Source organism: Dendropsophus ebraccatus, chromosome 12 (assembly GCF_027789765.1).
Source record: "Dendropsophus ebraccatus isolate aDenEbr1 chromosome 12, aDenEbr1.pat, whole genome shotgun sequence".
In the NCBI taxonomy this organism is placed as follows: Eukaryota; Metazoa; Chordata; class Amphibia; order Anura; family Hylidae; genus Dendropsophus; species Dendropsophus ebraccatus.
Genome location: NC_091465.1, coordinates 9,706,925 through 9,729,150, shown reverse-complemented (window position 1 = coordinate 9,729,150; position 22,226 = coordinate 9,706,925). Strand labels below are relative to the sequence as shown.

The window sequence follows — 22,226 nt, the reverse complement described above, 5'->3', positions numbered from 1 at the left end:
AGCTGTTATGTGATCGGGCCAGAAATGGTGGTCGTAATAAAAAAAAAAAAAAAAAAAGTATCAATATTATAGTAGTGTGAAGCCAGCCTTACAGCCAGAACTCATAGGTGGAATGTCCGACGGCCTCCTGGCTGCATCGTTTCCTTAGATGGACAGCTAAAGCCACGGTGGTCTCTCAATTTCCCCTTAAAGGGATTATACAGGCTTAATAAAAAAAATAAAAAAAACATGGCTGCTTTCCTTCAGAAACAGCACCACTCCTGTGTACAGGTTGATTGTGGTATTGCAGCTCAGTTTCACTGAACTGAATTCAGCTGAACTGTAATGCCACACACAACCTGAGAACAGGGGTGGCGCTGTTTAAGTAAGAAAGTAGCTGTATTACTTCTAATCCTGTATAACCCCTTTCATACACACACTATATATAATTCAGCTCCACCCGTCTCCACTGCTGAACATTGGGGGACCCTGGATGGGGGCAGTGCTGCCCCTTCTCCCCTCACGGGCACAGACCTCGCCGCCGTGCTCAGGGAATCACAGGACCAGACGCTTTTTGCTTCTTTCACTCCGGTTCTTTATAGATATAAATTAGATGCAACTTGTGAAAAATCCGGGATCAGCCACGGCTGAATATTAAATAACGGTGGGGGGAGGGGCGATCAGCGTTTCTGGCAGCGTCGCTGGGATCGGACGCTGTGAGGTTTAAAATAACAAAATATACAAATTAACAACTAAACGTGAATGAGAAATAAAACTTCCCAAAAAGATAAAGGTGGCGATGGGGGGGCGGGCCCCCTTACAGTACTGCAGTCTGGGTTTGGTCAGTGTCCGTGCGGGGGTCCGGCCGCTTTACTTGGGTTTATCACGGAGAAAATAGACTATGAGTTCATACGTAGATAGGACAATGGCCGTGTTGGGAATCTGCCGGAAAAGTTGAGCTAAAAGTCCTCTGTAGAAGGCGGCGTAGCCCTCCTCCCGCGCCACCAGCCGCGCCGTCTGACAGAACCTCTTGTACTTGCTCCCTTCTTCTCGAAGCCTCGTGCGGATGACCTCTGTGAGGAGAGACGGGACGGGGTCAGAACATGCAAAGCATCATGTCATGGGAACTACTACTAACATAGATGGAATTCACTACAACTCCCAGCATGCCCCCCCCCCCCGCAATGGTTAGTGGTCAGTGATATTGAGATCAGGAGACAGACGGCCACTCCAGAACCTTCAATTTGTTCTGCTGTAGCCAATAACAGGTCAGCTTGGCCTTGTGTTTTCGATCATTGTCATGTTGGAACGTCCAAGTACGTCCCATGCGCAGCTTCCGGGCTGATAACCTTTCCTTTATCTTTGACCAAGTTTCCTGAGTCTTTGTAGCTCACACATTCCCAAAACAGCGATCCACCTCCTATATACCACATTATATATATATATTATATATATATCACACTCACCGGCCACTTTATTGGGTACACCTGTCCAACTGCACGTTACCACCTAATTTCTAATCAGCCAATCATGGCGGCAACTCAGTGCATTTAGGCATGTAGACATGGTCAAGACAATCTCCTGCAGTTCAAACCGAGCATCAGTATGGGAAAGAAAGGTGATGTGAGGCCTATGAACGTGGCATGGTTGTTGGTGCCAGAAGGGCTGGTCTGAGTATTTCAGAAACTGCTGATCTACTGGGATTTTCACGCACAACCATCTCTAGGGTTTACAGAGAATGGTCCGAAAAAGAAAAAACATCCAGTGAGCGGCAGTTCTGTGGGCGGAAATGCCTTGTTGATGCCAGAGGTCAGAGGAGAATGGGCAGACTGGTTCTAACTGATAGAAAGGCAACAGTGACTCAAATAGCCAACCGTTACAACCAAGGTAGGCAGAAGAGCATCTCTGAACGCACAGTACGTCCAACTTTGAGGCAGATGGGCTACAGCAGCAGGAGACCACACCGGGTGCCACTCCGCTCAGCTAAGAACAGGAAACTGAGGCTACAATTTGCACAAGCTCATCGAAATTGGACAGTAGAAGATTGGAAAAACGTTGCCTGGTCTGATGAATCTCGATTTCTGCTGCGACATTCGGATGGTAGGGTCAGAATTTGGCGTCAACAACATGAAAGCATGGATCCATCCTGCCTTGTATCAATGGTTCAGGCTGCTGGTGGTGTCATGGTGTGGGGAATATTTTCTTGGCACTCTTTGGGCCCCTTGGTACCAATTGAGCATGGTTGCAACGCCACAGCCTACCTGAGTATTGTTGCTGACCATGTCCATCCCTTTATGACCACAATGGACCCAACATCTGATGGCTACTTTCAGCAGGATAATGCGCCATGTCATAAAGCTAGAATCATCTCAGACTGGTTTCTTGAACATGACAATGAGGTCACTGTACTCCAATGGCCTCCACAGTCACCAGATCTCAATCCAATAGAGCATCTTTGGGATGTGGTGGAACGGGAGATTGGCATCATGGATGTGCAGCCGACAAATCTGCGGCAACTGTGTGATGTCATCATGTCAATATGGACCAAAATCTCTGAGGAAGCTTCCAGCACCTTGTTGTATCTATGCCACCAAGAATTGAGGCAGTTCTGAAGGCAAAAGGGGGTCCAACCTGTTACTAGCATGGTGTACCTAATAAAGTGGCCGGTGAGTGTAATATTATATATATATTATCTATAGAGATGATCCCTCCCTGGATATCAGATACACTCCACCTACCGTGTGGGTACGCGATGCAGGAGGCGCAGCCCTTGGAGAACGCAGCCGCCAGCATTAACCCTAGGAAGTTGGCCGAGGTCTTGTCTCCGGTCGTGGCATTGGCCGCAGACAGGTGCAGCTCCTCCAGACGCTTCTTTAACCCTTCGTATATGACGAAGCAGATAATGGTCTCAGAGATGCCGGCGTACGAGGCGGTGAGACCCCTGTAGAAGCCCCTGAAGCCTTCGGTCTGGTATACATAGCGGGCACACTGCAGAGCGTTCATCTGCTTGGATCCTCTCTCCCTAATAACACGAGACAAGGAAGAATGAATATCCTAGATGTGACTGGCAGAGTAAGAGAAGACTGTGGTAGGATAGTCCGGACCCCCTACCTCCTCTCCAGCTGCATTCGGGTTTTCACCATCCAGATTGGATTCATCATTGTATTTGTAACAAATGCTGCAAGACAAGAGCAGAGCACCTCCTTATAATACAGCCACAAGCAGAGCACCTCCTTATAATACAGGAAAGAGCAGAGCACCTCCTTATAATACAGGAAAGAGCAGAGCACCTCCTTATAATACAGGAAAGAGCAGAGCACCTCCTTATAATACAGGAAAGAGCAGAGCACCTCCTTATAATACAGGAAAGAGCAGAGCACCTCCTTATAATACAGCCACAAGCAGAGCACCTCCTTATAATACAGCCACAAGCAGAGCACCTCCTTATAATACAGGAAAGAGCAGAGCACCTCCTTATAATACAGCCACAAGCAGAGCACCTCCTTATAATACAGGAAAGAGCAGAGTACCTCCTTATAATACAGGAAAGAGCAGAGCACCTCCTTATAATACAGGAAAGAGCAGAGTACCTCCTTATAATACAGGAAAGAGCAGAGTACCTCCTTATAATACAGGAAAGAGCAGAGCACCTCCGTATAATACAGGAAAGAGCAGAGTACCTCCTTATAATACACGAAAGAGCAGAGCACCTCCTTATAATACACGAAAGAGCAGAGCACCTCCTTATAATACAGGAAAGAGCAGAGTACCTCCTTATAATACAGGAAAGAGCAGAGCACCTCCTTATAATACAGCCACAAGCAGAGCACCTCCTTATAATACAGCCACAAGCAGAGCACCTCCTTATAATACAGCCACAAGCAGAGCACCTCCTTATAATACAGGAAAGAGCAGAGCACCTCCTTATAATACAGGAAAGAGCAGAGCACCTCCTTATAATACAGCCACAAGCAGAGCACCTCCTTATAATACAGGAAAGAGCAGAGCACCTCCTTATAATACAGGAAAGAGCAGAGTACCTCCTTATAATACAAGAAAGAGCAGAGCACCTCCTTATAATACAGGAAAGAGCAGAGCACCTCCTTATAATACAGGAAAGAGCAGAGCACCTCCTTATAATACAGGAAAGAGCAGAGCACCTCCTTATAATACAGGAAAGAGCAGAGCACCTCCTTATAATACAGGAAAGAGCAGAGCACCTCCTTATAATACAGCCACAAGCAGAGCACCTCCTTATAATACAGCCACAAGCAGAGCACCTCCTTATAATACAGGAAAGAGCAGAGTACCTCCTTATAATACATGAAAGAGCAGAGCACCTCCTTATAATACAGGAAAGAGCAGAGCACCTCCTTATAATACAGGAAAGAGCAGAGCACCTCCTTATAATACAGGAAAGAGCAGAGCACCTCCTTATAATACAGAAAAGAGTAGAGTACCTCCTTATAATACAGCCACAAGCAGAGTACCCCCTTATAATACAGCCACAAGCAGAGCACCTCCTTATAATACAGGAAAGAGCAGAGCACCTCCTTATAATACAGCCACAAGCAGAGCACCTCCTTATAATACAGGAAAGAGCAGAGCACCTCCTTATAATACAGGAAAGAGCAGAGCACCTCCTTATAATACACGAAAGAGCAGAGCACCTCCTTATAATACAGGAAAGAGCAGAGCACCTCCTTATAATACAGGAAAGAGCAGAGCACCTCCTTATAATACAGGAAAGAGCAGAGCACCTCCTTATAATACAGGAAAGAGCAGAGCACCTCCTTATAATACAGGAAAGAGCAGAGCACCTCCTTATAATACAGGAAAGAGCAGAGCACCTCCTTATAATACAGCCACAAGCAGAGCACCTCCTTATAATACAGGAAAGAGCAGAGCACCTCCTTATAATACAGGAAAGAGCAGAGTACCTCCTTATAATACATGAAAGAGCAGAGCACCTCCCTATAATACAGGAAAGAGCAGAGCACCTCCTTATAATACAGGAAAGAGCAGAGCACCTCCTTATAATACAGGAAAGAGCAGAGCACCTCCTTATAATACAGAAAAGAGTAGAGTACCTCCTTATAATACAGCCACAAGCAGAGTACCCCCTTATAATACAGCCACGAGCAGAGCAGCTCCTTATAATATAATATGCGGCAATCACTTGTAGTTCCCCATTGTGACACTAGAGGGCAGTGTACCACCAGAAACTCTTCTCTCCCCATTACACAACCTCAGCCCTTATATGCTGCACATTTAGCTCCCTCTGCAATTATTACAATGGATCAATGTACTGCAGAGCGGCACATCCCTGCAATGCTGAGGAAGCCACTGCGGATAGCAAGCAGCAGTCTACTGCAGAGCAGGGGCCGGCGGGTTGGGTGCATGGTAATGGCTATGCCCACGCAAAAAAAAAAAACAAACCTCAGAAGGATTTATGGATAGAGAATTACAACATTGGGCAATTGCATGAAGAGCAATTCCACACATAATGGTATCTTCTCACTGTGCACATGCATTACATCAGTTATCCTGTATTATACTCCAGAGCTGCACTCACTATTCTGCTGGTGAGGTCACTGTGTACATACATTACATTACTGATCCTGAGTTACATCCTGTATTATAGTCCGGTACTGCACTCACTATTCTGCTGTTGGGGTCACTGTGTACATACATTACATTACTGATCCTGAGTTCCATCCTGTATTATACCCCAGAGCTGCACTCACTATTCTGCTGGTGAGGTCACTGTGTACATACATTACATTACTGATCCTGAGTTACATCCTGCATTATACTCCTATTATACAGCTCCAGCACTGATGACACATATAAAGTTATACTAAGACCTCCCCTCCCCCCACACTGACAGCGGTTTTAACCATTGTATTCGGTTCTAGATTTTACAATAGGGAACAGTCTGGATGAGGGGTCATCCAAGGACGCAGGATGACACAGACGGCGGGGGTCAGTCATACGATGTAACATGATGCGTCCGTTACCTGCACATCCTGCAGAACACATGTGCACCACGTTGCTGTTGGGAACAAATATGGCATTAAACTGCTCCTTGGCTTTCGAGTACGATGCAAAGTAGACGGCCCTGCGGAAAAAGAGGAGATCCTGAGCGGCGGCAGAACAGACTGTGTACAAACACGAGCGGCTGACATGTGTGCTGTACCCGAGCCAGCGGGGAAACCGCGCCAGATGGGCTTAAAGGGGCAGGAGCCGAAGATACAAATACACTGAGGAAGGGGTTAAATGGCGGAGCTAGAATCCCCTTCTTGTTAGGCCCATACAGCACCTGGATCCCCCTTTACACAAACAACCCCCCCCTGTATCTGTATAGCACATGGGACAATGTGCACAGGATGTTGTGGTGTAGGAGCGGCAGTGCATTATCGCCTACAGATAACAGAACGGACAAGGCCGTATAGCGAAGGGGAAAACAACTCAATGGCCACAGGAGGGGAGAGGGGGCCACAACTCCCTGCAGTTCCACTTCTGACCACTAGAGCAACTCATCCTCCACTCACCTGGAAGGGGCCACTCCGACTAGATTAGGACCCAGCCCCCGGAAGAGAGATTTTGGTCCTTCTTTTTCAAGGATGGATCTAAAACAAAATGGGAGATAAAGAAAGCGTCAATAAAGCTGGAAGATTTCACACCGTAGGAATATACAAGGGCAATAATGTGCAATCTGCGGCAAGCTGACAACTCGCCTCAGCTGGACAGACACAGGTCCGAGATCTTTGCTTGATTGTTGCAACACTACAACCTGTACAGCGCCCACACGCTCATTCCCCTGTACAGCGCCCGCACGCTCATTCCCCTGTACAGCGCCCGCACGCTCATTCCCCTGTACAGCGCCAGCACGCTCATTCCCCTGTACAGCGCCCGCACGCTCATTGCCCTGTACAGCGCCCGCACGCTCATTCCCCTGTACAGCGCCCGCACGCTCATTCCCCTGTACAGCGCCCGCACGCTCATTCCCCTGTACAGCGCCCGCACGCTCATTCCCCTGTACAGCGCCCGCACGCTCATTCCCCTGTACAGCGCCAGCATGCTCATTCCCCTGTACAGCGCCCGCACGCTCATTTCCTTACATCATGTTACTTTTATCTAAAGTTTATGTTGCAGTTTGGCTTTTACTCAATATCAGACATCGCCAGGAATAATATGAGGACTTCCTGCTCTGCTGCTGTAACCAAAAACACAAGGGCCCTAATGCCGCATGTGCTGGGGCCCCACCTACCATGAGGTGGGGAGATGACTTATGTGGCAGAGGAGTGTTTAAAGGGGTTGTTCAACATTTTTTATTTAAATCACCTGGTGCCAGAAAGTGTCAGAGATTTGTCATTTACTTCTATTAAAAAATCTCCAGTCTTCCAGTATCTATTAGCTGCTGTATGACCTGCAGGAAGTAGTGTATTTTCTCCAGTCTGACACAGTGCTCTCTGCTGCCACCTCTGTCCATGTCAGGAACTGTCCAGAGCAGCAGCAAATCCCCATAGAAAACTTCTCCTGCTCTCCAGACTGAAAAGAACACTTCCACTTCCTGCAGGACATACAGCAGCTGAAAAGTACTGAAAGAGTGGAGATTTTTTAATAGAAGTAAATTTAAATCAACTGGTGCCAGAAAGTTCCAGAGATTTGTAAAGAAAAACAATTTTGGTGAACTAGCCCTTTAGGCATCAATGTACTGCGGCGACTGTGAGACCCCTCTGCTACATAAGCTCAGTGCACATCTGGGGGTGCAGTGGGATCCTGGATGGCAACTCCAGATGCAAAAGTGCTTAATATGCTGGATTGAATCTCCTATCTGAAGCCCCATAGGCTGGATGGGACATGGCACCAGACCTATGGATGATTCCGGTATAGCTGCTATTTATTTATATGGCACCTGCACAATGGAGAGCAACTATGCCGAATCACTGAACATAGGCGAGTCCGGCCCAGGTGGAGCGTCATACATATCTGTCTATACAGCCCTGATATGGGCCCCATCTATCTGATAGGCCCGCAGCCGGGCTGAGATATGAGGCGGTGATGATGGAGGAGCCTCCTACGCTCCGTGCCTGGTGTAGATGAAATGATGGCGACGTCTGTCAGTAATATTCCGGGAGAACAGGTTGCAGCCGGTTTCTGTGATTCAGCATAACATGGAGGTCATTGAAGGGGACAACTATGGGCGATGAGACATAGGGACGACAAAGACACCTGTCCTCCTATTACAACTGGGCTCCATTCATGTCAATGGAACTGAGCTGCAATATCACTGACAAACTGAGGACAGGGGTGGCGCTGTTTGTGGAAGAAAGCAGCTGTGTTTTTACTAATCCTGGACAATGAAACGCTACAAGGAAACCTAATTTTCCCCAATGTTAGACTTTGTAAATATTATGGAGGAGTACGGGCTACATGCGGCGGTGGGTACGGGCTACATGCGGCGGTGGGTACGGGCTACATGCGGCGGTGGGTACGGGCTACATGCGGCGGTGGGTACGGGCTACATGCGGCGGTGGGTACGGGCTACATGCGGCGGTGGGTCGCTCTTCATTGGGGAGGCTTCCCGGGCCGGCTATGCTACCTCACCTCTGCTGTTATGTAACACGACCGTGTACCCTGTAAACCTGTTCCCTGAGAAATCAGAAGAGTCATCTGCTGAAAGCCGCTGGAGCCGGTTTATTTTACGAGTAAACATATCGAGAGGAAAGCGGCACAGCAGCCAGGATGGACCGGATTCAGCAACCCCGGGCCATGGACTGTACAGGGACTTACTTGAGAACCTGCAGCACGCTGGGGGAGACGGACGTGGCGGGTCTCACAACTCCTCCTCCGCTGAGGGTCCCCAGCTGAACCTGAGAGTAGTAAACGGGTTGGAGAGCGACTCCCGAGGACTGTAAGCGGGTCTTGATCACCTCCAGGGGACAGGTGACGATGGCGCCCACCGTACCCGCGCACCTACAGGGAGACAAGAAAAGATTAGGATCAGTACATGAAGGCCGCGCCGGAGTCTAAACAAAGAGTCCTCAAGGGTTTCCCACAACAAAGATGTCCGGTCTGGCCGTACCGAGGGCGATAAACCAATTACACAAGGTCATAAAAACCCATCGAGCACAATATTTACAGATAGGTGTGGGAAGAGAGGACGGGCGAGAGGTTAAATGTTACTGAGGAAGATGCCAAAACGGCGAGTACACAACCAGCCCGAGACTGAATGTTCCCGAGCGTCCTCCCTCATGTTCACACTGTGCTGGAAAATCATTATACAGGCGACTGTGGGGGGGGACTGCCCCGGGGACGGGGGGGACAGAGGCAGACCGCCCCGGGGACGGGGGGGACAGAGGCAGACCGCCCCGGGGACGGGGGGGACAGAGGCAGACCGCCCCGGGGACGGGGGGGACAGAGGCAGACCGCCCCGGGGACGGGGGGGACAGAGGCAGACCGCCCCGGGGACGGGGGGGACAGAGGCAGACCGCCCCGGGGACGGGGGGACAGAGGCAGACTCCTCTCTACACTGTAACTGCCCCAGGAGGGGTACCAAAAATCTTTTTCTTTCAAATAAACAGGTTTAAAAGTTAGGTTTTGTAGATTTGCAATTTATTTCTATTTAAAAATCTCCTGTCTTCCAGTACTTATCCGTCCTGCAGGAAGTGGTGTATTCTTTCCAGTCTGACACTGTGCTCTCTGCTGCCACCTCTGTCTATGTCAGGAACTGTCCAGAGCAGCAGCAAATCCCCATAGAAAACCTCTCCTGCTCTGGACAGTTCCTGACATGGACAGAGGTGGCAGCAGAGAGCACAGTGTCAGACTGGAGAGAATACACATCTTCCTGCAGGACATACAGCAGCTGGTAAGTACTGGAGGACTGGATATGTTTAAATAGAAGTTACAAATTACAAATCTATAAAACTTTCTGAAACCGGTTGATTTGAAAGACAAAGATTTTTGTCAGAGTTCCCCTTTAAGGTGTGCGGCCCTTTGTGCCTCATTCACTGAGTTTGGAAAGTCCCATCTATTAAACGGTTAAACAGTTTTTAAGAATGTTTTACTTGAGGTAACACATGCATCATCCTCACCCGTCCGTGTCCCCCCCCCCCCCCCCTTTACTCCAGTGTTTGTGATGATCCCGCTGATCCTGCACCTTTACTCTAATGTTTTTGTTGTGGTCTTTGACTTCTGCGTCTTATTCCAAGAAAAGATCAATTTCACCAGAATTTCGTGGTTCCCTGCACCGGGGCGGCTGCCCATGAACCTCTTTTCTTGGAAAGAGTTGTGGGAGGAGAAGACAAGACCCTGAGCTGTGTACAGGGATCGGACTAATATTCGGGGGCTGTCACCCTGGACAACCAGCTGGAAGCTTCTTGTATTGCAGGCCCTGCTGCAGCCATCTTGTATTCTGCATGTCCTCATACATCCCTTCTATCATAGCTGCAAGTTGCAATACCAGACACAGCCCCTGGACAAGAGTGGCGCTATTCCCAAGGCAATTTTTTTCTTCTTCCATGCAATGTCCCTTAAAGAGATTCACAATTTTTTTTTCTTTTAAATCAACTGGTGCCAGAAAGTGCCTGAGATTTGTAATTTACTTCTATGTAAAAATCTCCAGTCTTCCAGTACTTATCAGCTGTTGTATGCTCTGCAGGAAGTGGTATATTCTTTCCAGTCTGACACAGTGCTCTCTGCTGCCACCTCTGTCCATGTCAGGAACTGTCCAGAGCAGCAGCAAATCCCCATAGAAAACCTCTCCTGCTCTCCACACTGGAGAGAATACACCACTTCCTGTAGGACATACAGCAGCTGATAAGTACTGGAAGACTTGAGATTGGTAATTTACTTCTATTAAAAATAAAAATCTCAAGTCTTCGAGTATTTATCATCTGCTGTATGTCCTGCAGGAAGTGATGTATTCTCTCCAGTGTGGAGAGCAGGAGAGGTTTTATATGGGGACACAGTGCTCTCTGCTGCCACCTCTGTCCATGTCAGGAACTGTCCAGAGCAGCAGAGGTTTTCTATGGGGATTTGCTGCTGCTCTGGACAGTTCCTGACATGGACAGAGGTGGCAGCAGAGAGCACTGTGTCAGACTGGAAAGAATTCCCCACTTCCTGCAGGACATACAGCAGCTGATACGTACTTGAAGACTGGAGATTTTTACATAGAAGTAAATTACAAATCTCTGGCACTTTCTGACACCAGTTGATTTGAAAGAAAAAAATTTGGGTGAACAAGCCCTCTAAGGACTAAAATACGTCAGCATTCATGCCCCCCCGCGCCTTCCATAGAAAACACTGGGGCACTCTGTATAGTGTATTTGCCCCCATGTGATGCCACCTGACACAGAACGGGCACATCCACATTTTATTTGCCCATTGTCTCCTGGGTGACATCAGCCGCTGAATCACACTGCAGGTCATGAGTGGCTTTTATATGACCCCCCCCCCCAGTGTCTGCCCAGCGAGGCCGCAGTCCTGGCAGCTGTCGCCATCACATGTCCGTCTATTTAAATCCACGTGTCCCTCTTTAACCCCTCACAAATTTGAGTCCAGGAGCGCTAACACAGCAGCACGGTGCGGGCAGGGTGTATTCTGGGATGTGCTTGTACAGATTACACCCTCAGAGCTGCATTCATCATTCTGCTGCGTACTCTCCACATCAGCCCAGTCATATGACAGATCTGCAGATGAATGGAGGAGGACACACCGGTGTAAAGGGATCCTCCGCAGCCGCCATCTCTCCTGGATAACATGCAGTCATTTTCCAGCACAGTCACTCAGCATTTTCCAAATTTGCAAGTGAAATCGTCCGCAGAGGCTTTTCAGGCTAATAGTGATCTCTGGAATTGTTCTGTCTCCATGGACATCGCCGTCTATAACCACCTGCATCATCAACGCATCACCGGACAGAGCCGGAGCCTGGGGCACAAAGGCTGCCCACCCCAACCTGCAGGAGCGTATGCCAACCCCAGGGGAGCAAGTCACCGGCAACCTGATGGAAACAGCACAACAAAGCATGTTGGGGGTTGTAGTAGCAGCGGCACAAAATGTCCTAGGCCAGAGTTCCCCAATAACTACAGCTTCCAGCATGCCCCCAACTACAGCTCCCAGCATGCCCCCCTCGCCCAACTACAGCTCCCAGCATGCCATCTCACTACATCTCCCACCGTGCCCCGCCCCAACTACAGCTCCCAGCATGCCCCCTGCCCGCACTACAGCTCCCAGCATGCCCCCCCCCACTACAGCTCCCAGCATGCCCCCTGCCGGCACTACAGCTCCCAGCATGCCCCCTGCCGGCACTACAGCTCCCAGCATGCCCCCTGCCGGCACTACAGCTCCCAGCATGCCCCCTGCCGGCACTACAGCTCCCAGCATGCCCCCACTACAGCTCCCAGCATGCCCCCACTACAGCTCCCAGCATGCCCCCCCCCCACTACAGCTCCCAGCATGCCCCCTGCCGGCACTACAGCTCCCAGCATGCCCCCCCCACTACAGCTCCCAGCATGCCCCCTGCCGGCACTACAGCTCCCAGCATGCCCCCTGCCGGCACTACAGCTCCCAGCATGCCACCTGCCGGCACTACAGCTCCCAGCATGCCCCCCCCCCACTACAGCTCCCAGCAGCCACAGATCCTTCAGCTATTGCAAAACTACAACACCCAGCATGCCAAGAGAGCTTTGAGCAGAAACCAGTACTAATATTATTTATATATTATATATTATATATATATATATATATATATATATATATATATATATATATATACATACACACACACACACACACAGTGACAGTATAGTGACATCACTGGCTCCCTGGTAGTGCTGAGTGGAGTTGCTGAACTGTTCGGGTTGGTCAATGTTCTCCAAACCAGAACACACAGCGACTCCACCCAACACTACTCCCTGGGAATCTACTACGCCTGTCCTGAGGCTGCAGTGTGATTTCAGCTCTGGAGGCCTCATCGTCTGTGCTCTGACTAATCTCTTCTCTATCGCTCTCTCTGTCCCTGGTCACACACAATGATCCTCCCGGGCCCAATCCTCTCACCGCCGGATAATAAATATTTCATTGCAAGGAAATGAACAAGAGACAATTAGTCAGGAAAACTAATGAGAAATCCATCACCTGCTGGTATATCTGTGTCACTATGGCTGCCAGTACTCCCACCCAGCTGTCCCAGGCTCCTGAAAGGCAACATTGCCACATTATACCTACCAAGTCTAAGCCATTGAGGACTCTAGAAAAGCTGGGCACCTGCAATATTCAATCAGTCCAGGTGTGAACAGGTGCCTGTCAGAGCGAACAATGCCCTTTAAAGCGGTTGTTCACCAAGTGCCAGAGATTTGTAATTTACTTCTATTAAAAAATCTTAAGTCTTAAAAGTACCTATCAGCTGCTGTATGTCCTGCAGGAAGTGGTGTATTCTCTCCAGTGTGGAGAACAGGAGAGGTTTTCTATGGGAATTGGCTGCTGCTCTGGACAGTTCCTGACATGGACAGAGGTGGAAGCAGAGAGCACTGTGTCAGACCACTTCCTGCAGGACATACAGCAGCTGATACGTACTGGAAGACTTGAGATTTTTTAATAGAAGTAAATTACAAATCTCTGGCACCAGCTGATTTAAAAGAAAAAAAAATTGGGTGAACAACCCCTTTAATAACTAATCACACTCAGCCTTTGTTTTCCGTTCTCATGCTGTCGCTTTAAGGGACGATGCCCAAGTGTGCACAGAGTTCACGTCTCTGTTTCGGGGACATGATGCAACGTTGCACCAGCTTCGCTGCCGGCAAATGTACTCAATGAAAGCTTTCTGTCCTGACCTGTTACCGAGAAGACGACCGGGAACAGGGACCCATCCAACAATAAGAGAGTCAGGGTATCCACTCCCCAGGAGCTGGTAGTGCCACCCTGGCATCATGTGGGGTATAGCTGTAAATTGGAAACAGATGGACGGTATGTTCCTTGGGAAAAATCTGCAGCGTGTGAACATTCTCTTAGGGTATGTTCACATGGGACGAAAGATTTAGACTTATAGGGGTTGTCCAGGCTTACATAAACATGGCCGCTTTCTTCCAGAAACAGCGCTTACTCTGTCCCCAGTTTGGGTTTTGCAGGCAAGTTTTATTGAAGTAAATGGATATGAATTGTAATACTGCACACAACCTGCGGACAGAGGTGGCGCTGTTTTGCAAGACAGTAGCTGTACTTTGTCTGAGAATGTACGAGCACATGGCATGACGAGCAGATATCCGGCTGTGCATTCCTGTCGGCGCCCCCTTATAAACACTCACGTGATTAGTCGGAACGTTGCGTGCAAAGAAAATGAGGAAATTACAGCTGAAAAAAAAATACACAAAGAAAACCATAGAGCCGTGTCCCCTTCCTGCGTGTTACAGAACTACAACTCCCAGCATGCTCTGATCATATGCGGATTAGAGGGAGGGGACACTATCCCGTCACACTAGTAGCCGTATACTGGAGGACAAGATAGAGAGTGGGGGTGCAGCCGCCTGTCTACAGTCACTTCCTTAGCTAATGGTAGTATCACCATCACACCCTTCCTCCTCACCGCAGACCACGCCACACCGACTATGCAACACTGTCAGCACTGCTATGTCCTCGCACAGTGCTGACATATCACCGGCTGCAATGGTTACATCTAATGGAGCCCGAGGCTGTGGCTCTCCAACCGTTACCACACTACAACCGTGTCAGGGCATGCTGGGAGTTGTAGTTTTGAATCACTGTACTATTGAACCATCACAGTACTGCCCACCCATCCCACAGGAAACCTATAAATGTCTAAAGGACATCTCATGGCTGCTATCTTCTAAACAGCGCCACCCTTATCCCCAGTTTGTGTACAGTATTGCAGGTCTGTTTTATTAAAGTGAATGGAGTAGAGTTGTAATACCACTCCCTGCCTGAGGACAGGGGTGGCGCTGTTGTTGGAATTAAGCAGCTATGCATGTCTAATCCTGCATAACCCCCTTTAACTGGAACCCATGAATAGAAGCGTTCTTGTAATGCCCCCCACCCATGTCACGCCTCATTGAGAGCGGCGGCAGCAGTCACAGAACCATCACGGCCGTTCCTGTCACTTTGTTATGGCAACACGTCTTCTAAGGACCTAAACATTGTTATAGAATCTGCTTCAGCGAGATGAAGGCCGAGATACTGTGTGCGCCCTCCTGCAATATTGTGGCCTATGGATTAGAGCAGTCATGTGATTCCGCACTCCAATGTTATGCCTGCATGGAAGCCGCCTTCACCACCATGACATGCAGGAGCTGCCATGCAACCCCAGAGCACCAGTACTGCAGGGCGGCGCATGGGCCTAGTCTTAAAGGGAAAGTTCACACAAAAAAAAAAATTCTTTCAAATCAACTGGTGCCAGAGATTTGTAATTTACTTTTACTACTATTAAAAATAGAAAAAAAAAGAAGTCTTCCAGTACTTATCAGCTGCTATATGTGGTGTATTCTCTCCAGTCTGACACAGTGCTCTCTGCTGCCACCTTTGTCCATGTCAGGAACTGTCCAGAGCAGGAGAGGTTTTCTATGGGGATTTGCTGCTGCTCTGGACAGTTCCTGACATGGACAGAGGAGGCAGCAGAGAGCACTGTGTCAGACTGGAGAGAATACACCACTTCCTGCAGGACATACAGCAGCTGATAAGTACCGGAAGACTGGAGATTTTTTAATAGAAGTAAATTACAAATCTCTGGCACTTGCTGGTACCAGTTGATTTGAAAGAACAGTTTTTTGTGAACTTCCCCTCTAAAGGGGCTCCGTCACTGTCCGGCAGGAGAAGCTGCTTTATGGGCTATGGAGAAGACGTCAGCATTTCTGCTGTAGATTGACTGAACTGGTGGAAAAGTAATCATTCAGGAAGGATCCGATATCCTGAGGGTCAGCAGTTCCTGACCATACGGTGACAATGCACTGCCACGTGACCCGGGCCGCCATCATCATCATCAGGCGGAATATTCCAGCACGCTGATCCTGGGAGCACAGACCAGGCGCAGTGCACTGTGCGGCAGGGAGGTTATGTAAGGCTCGGCCGCGCACACAGGACGGAGGGGGGTGTTATATAATCACAGGGACACAATGTGCACTAGAAGGATCCGCACCATCGCGTTTCCTTCCCCCTCACACTGGTGTGAGCTCCATCTAATATTGTTGGGGTCCTCAGGTTAGAACAGAAGCATGCTGGGAGTTGTAGTTCTGCAAGAGATGCAGCGTCACAGGTTGCATAAAAGAAGGCAAAGCGATAATGAAGTGGAGGGGGCCATCTTATCCTGGCACAGGACGGGCCCCATATGTAATAGACACCCAGGAGACGGGTGCCCTCACTTCTTATCCTGGCACAGGACAGGCCCCATATGTAATAGACACCCAGGAGACGGGTGCCCTCACTTCTTATCCTGGCACAGGACAGGCCCCATATGTAATAGACACCCAGGAGACCGGTGCCCTCACTCCTTTTCCTGCCACAGGATGGGCCCTATATGTAATAGACACCCCGGAGACCGGTGCCCTCACTTCTTATACATCCACAGGACGGGCCCCATATGTAATAAGACACCCAGGAGACGGGTGCCCTCACTTCTTATCCTGCCACAGGAGGGGCCCCATATGTAATAGACACCCAGGAGACGGGTGCCCTCACTTCTTATCCTGCCACAGGAGGGGCCCCATATGTAATAGACACCCAGGAGACGGGTGCCCTCACTTCTTATCCTGGCATGAGACAGGCCCCATATGTAATAGACACCCAGGAGACGGGTGCCCTCACTTCTTATCCTGGCACAGGACAGGCCCCATATGTAATAGACACCCAGGAGACGGGTGCCCTCACTTCTTATCCTGGCACAGGACGGGCCCCATATGTAATAAGACACCCAGGAGACGGGTGCCCTCACTTCTTATCCTGGCACAGGACAGGCCCCATATGTAATAGACACCCAGGAGACGGGTGCCCTCACTTCTTATCCTGGCACAGGACGGGCCCCATATGTAATAAGACACCCAGGAGACGGGTGCCCTCACTTCTTATCCTGGCATGAGACAGGCCCCATATGTAATAGACACCCAGGAGACGGGTGCCCTCACTTCTTATCCTGGCATGAGACAGTCCCCATATGTAATAGACACCCAGGAGACAGGTGCTCCCACTTCTTATACATCCACAGGACGGGCCCCATATGTAATAGACACCCAGGAGACGGGTGCCCTCACTTCTTATCCTGCCACAGGACGGGCCCTATATGTAATAGACACCCAGGAGACGGGTCCCCTCTCTTCTTATCCTGGCACAGGACGGGCCCCATATGTAATAGACACCCAGGAGACGGGTGCCCTCACTTCTTATCCTGCCACAGGACGGGCCCTATATGTAATAGACACCCAGGAGACGGGTCCCCTCTCTTCTTATCCTGGCACAGGACGGGCCCCATATGTAATAGACACCCAGGAGACGGGTGCCCTCACTTCTTATCCTGCCACAGGACGGACCCTATATGTAATAGACACCCATGAGACGGGTGTCCTCACTTTATGCTGGGAGTTGTAGTTCTGCACCAGCCACAGGTTGCAGATTACTGCCCTAAAAAGAAGTAATGGGCATCTTTACCAACATGCCGCCACATTGGCAAATTCCTATGTAATGTTCTTTAGGGAAGTAGCCTGTAACCTGTGACCCAGCGGCTGCTTCAGAACTACAACTCTCAGCATGCAGTAACAGTGCTTCAGAGTGTACCTGGGACCCGGCGGTGAGGACATCCATCTCCATTAGTGCCCGGCTCCTTCTACATTAGGAGACTATGGCCTGAGATTACTGATGTGGCACGCTGCCATCTGCTACTTTTGCCCGCCCATGCCAGGATGCAACCGCAAATCTAGGAGGATGCAATCTCATCCTGGATCAGGCGGACATAGGTAACAGATAGTGAATATGCCCCAACAACCTGACTGCTATAGTCCAGATTAAAGCATGCCTATATGGAGTAGAGGCTTGGCACTACCAGAGATGGATGAGTAGTGTCCCAGGAATCCTCATGTGACCCATGCCTCTCCAGTGCATGCTAGGAGTTGTAGTTCTGCAACAACTACCAGGTCAAAGGTTGCTAGCAAGAGGCACGGTATAGTTAGAACAGGCATGGTATGTGATGAGGTAGCATGCCATCCTGTCATGTAGGTGCCATGTGAGCAGGTATCACCCATGCCCTGGCACACCTCCTCCCCAGGTCATACCAGGACTATATGACATATAGGTGACGGGTCACAATGGATGCCGAGCAGCAGCCGCCTCCCCGCCCCGGGCTGTGCCGATAAGATAATCCCCTATTCTCTAACCTGCTTCAAGGACAGGAAGTAATGCAGAGGAGCAGATAGGAGAACGCAGCGGCACACTAAGGGTTAACAGAGGGAGAAGGCAGCGAGGGCGGAAACTACGCCTGACTCACTGGAAAGTAACACACATTAAATAAAGAGGCTTCAAAGGGAATCTGAAAAACGGAGCCCGCCCTGTGACACCAGCGGGGGGCGCCACATGGGGGTTACTGTAACACATGGCGAAACATGCTGGATGCACAATGGCCAGATCACCCCACTAACTGCAATGGGATGGACTGCATCCTATAAGAGGGGGGGGGGGCAGCTGAATAGGCTGGGGCAAGACTACAACTCCCAGCATGACAGCCTAGGGCATAACCCACCAGAACATACTATATCCCAACCCGCTGCAAAACTACAACTCCCAGCATGCCCTGACAGCCTTCTCCATATCAACCAGAACATCCTATATCCCAACCTGCTGCAAAACTACAACTCCCAGCAAGCCAGGAGCTGTAGTTTTCCAGCAGGTGAAGAGTCATGGAGGCCCCTCCACCCCACACAGACACTATGGGGCCCATCTCCCCTTACACATAAGATGGTGCAGAGAGGCCTTACAGAGGGGGCGCGGAGGGGGCGCTGTCCGTGACATCACAGATAGTGGGAGTGAGGGGGTCACATTACACTCCTGGTAGGGGGTGTGTGTGTCACATGATCTTCTGGATCTTTGACAAGAGGGGAGTAATGGGGGGGGGGGGGGGGGCGAGATCCGCTGTACTCTACCACATCCTCCTCCATCATGCACCAGCATCTGCATCCGTTGTAGAATATTTCTGAGCTACGACATCCATCACTGCATTGTATTTTAGTTTTTTCTGTGCTGCAATACAATAGGGTATAGGGTATACCATGACCTTTATTCTGTATTCCCCCTGTCCTGTGACATCACTGTGTGTATTCTCCCCCCTGTCCTGTGACATCACTGTGTGTATTCTCCCCCCCTTTCCTGTGACATCACTGTGTGTATTCTCCCCCCCTTTCCTGTGACATCACTGTGTGTATTCTCCCCCCCTTTCCTGTGACATCACTGTGTGTATTCTCCCCCCCTTTCCTGTGACATCACTGTGTGTATTCTCCCCCCCTTTCCTGTGACATCACTGTGTGTATTCTCCCCCCCTTTCCTGTGACATCACTGTGTGTATTCTCCCCCCCCTTTCCTGTGACATCACTGTGTGTATTCTCCCCCCCTTTCCTGTGACATCACTGTGTGTATTCTCCCCCCCTTTCCTGTGACATCACTGTGTGTATTCTCCCCCCCTTTCCTGTGACATCACTGTGTGTATTCTCCCCCCTGTCCTGTGACATCACTGTGTGTATTCTCCCCCCTGTCCTGTGACATCACTGTGTGTATTCTCCCCCCTGTCCTGTGACATCACTGTGTGTATTTCAGGGGGTCTACTGACAAGGGTCTCCAACCTGCGGCTCTCGGGCGCTCCCATCTTGGACATAGGAGTGATGACCACTGCTATATAAGATACCTTGAAGAACCCTAAGGCAGTCAGTCTGGACGGTATAACTGCAGAGCCCTTTAAAATGTTTAACCCTTCCATGTCTGACCATCTCCATGCTATAAACCAATCATCACAGGCCTATATGTAGCCGAGGTAACGACACCTGAAACCATGTAACACTATCCGGACATGAATATGTAATCTCCGGCTACACAGTAACAGATCCTCAGCAGTGATCCCCAGCCCTGTGTGTCTCTATAATCTCCGGGTGACCTTGCCAGAGCCCGGCCTCCTCCTGTGACCCTGCCGCTACCCTCATGGTGATGAAGAAAAGAGGACGGCGAAGTATGAAGACACGAAGATGGATCCACAGCTGATGCCACCATACCAGACTACACACCATGCTATTATATACTACCTTACTATATAGTATATCATACTTATATATACTTTAGATCACATCATACTATATTACTGTTATATCATATCATACTACCTTATATCATATCATACTATATTACTGTTATATCATACTACCCAATATCACATCATACTATATTATTCTGTTATAGCATACTACCCAATATCACATTATATTCCTCTATCACCTTATATCTATTATATTACATTACTATAGCACACTATATTAAATAATTCCATATTATATCATATTACATTGTTCTGTTATATCATACTATATTATATCACACTACCTTATATGACAGCATATACTTTATTACACTACATCTCACTAGCTGATATAATAATATATACACTATACTATATCATACTATGTTACATCACCCTGTATTAGCTATATATTATACCACCTGGTATCCCAGTATATCCACTATACTATATCACACCACCTGGTATCCCAGTATATCCACTATACTATATCACACCACCTGATATCCCAGTATATACACTATACTATATCATACCACCTGGTATCCCAGTATATATACTATATCACACCACCTGGTATCCCAGTATATATACTATATCATACCACCTGGTATCCCAGTATATATACTATACTATATCACACCACCTGGTATCCCAGTATATACACTATACTATATCATACCACCTGATATCCCAGTATATACACTATACTATATCACACCACCTGATATCCCAGTATATACACTATACTATATCACACCACCTGATATCCCAGTATATATACTATACTATATCACACCACCTGATATCCCAGTATATATACTATATCATACCACCTGATATCCCAGTATATATACACTATATCATACCACCTGATATCCCAGTATATACACTATACTATATCATACCACCTGGTATCCCAGTATATATACTATACTATATCACACCACCTGGTATCCCAGTATATATACTATATCACACCACCTGGTATCCCAGTATATATACACTATATCACACCACCTGATATCCCAGTATATACACTATACTATATCACACCACCTGGTATCCCAGTATATATACTATATTATACCACCTGGTATCCCAGTATATACACTATATCATACCACCTGGTATCCCAGTATATACACTATACTATATCATACCACCTGGTATCCCAGTATATATACTATATTATACCACCTGGTATCCCAGTATATACACTATACTATATCATACCACCTGGTATCCCAGTATATATACTATATTATACCACCTGGTATCCCAGTATATATACACACTATATCATACCACCTGATATCCCAGTATATATACACTATATTATACCACCTGGTATCCCAGTATATATACTATATTATACCACCTGGTATCCCAGTATATACACTATACTATATCATACCACCTGGTATCCCAGTATATATACTATATCACACCACCTGGTATCCCAGTATATATACTATATCACACCACCTGGTATCCCAGTATATACACAATATACACTATGTTATATTATACTATACACTGTCCCTAGGTCCAGGCAGATGACATAACAGCCTCCATACTATATACCAGCCTATATACACCTGCATTACAGCTTCTGCTGAACTACTAGTCCCAGCAGTGTCAGGAGCGTCTGTGTATTCCTCTCTCTGATACCCACACTGTATTATACTCTATGGTCTCTATACTGTGGTGTCAGGCGCCGCTCTTACCCTCCGGCCAGGAGGTGCAGTAGGGTGTCCTTGCTGTGAGCCATGTCCCCGGCTGCTGTGTCCGCTCAGTCCCTCATACCCCCGCCGCTCTTCTCCGCTGTGTCCCGCTGGCCGGTAGGAGCCGGTTTTCTCCTCGATGCCGGCTGGTGATATCACGTCACTATCCCGGGGGAGGGGAGGGGGTGTGCGGGGACGGAGCGACGTATGAGGGGGCGTGGCTACTGGAGACCTGCCGCCTCATCCGC

At 48.7% G+C, this 22,226-nt stretch overlaps 1 protein-coding gene across 1 annotated transcript; it reads right to left on the bottom strand.

The window, feature by feature from the left end:
• Positions 1 to 550: 550 nt before the first annotated feature.
• SLC25A33 (solute carrier family 25 member 33) lies at positions 551 to 22,184 on the bottom strand. Its single transcript, XM_069947585.1, has 7 exons — positions 21,982 to 22,184; positions 8,779 to 8,961; positions 6,534 to 6,611; positions 6,000 to 6,100; positions 3,091 to 3,157; positions 2,718 to 3,001; positions 551 to 1,052 (listed from the first exon to the last, which is right to left on the bottom strand). The coding sequence occupies exons 1-7, from the start codon at positions 22,023 to 22,025 to the stop codon at positions 850 to 852; spliced, it is 960 nt and encodes a 319-aa protein (XP_069803686.1). The 5' UTR covers positions 22,026 to 22,184; the 3' UTR covers positions 551 to 849.
• Between the last annotated feature and the right edge of the window lie 42 nt (positions 22,185 to 22,226).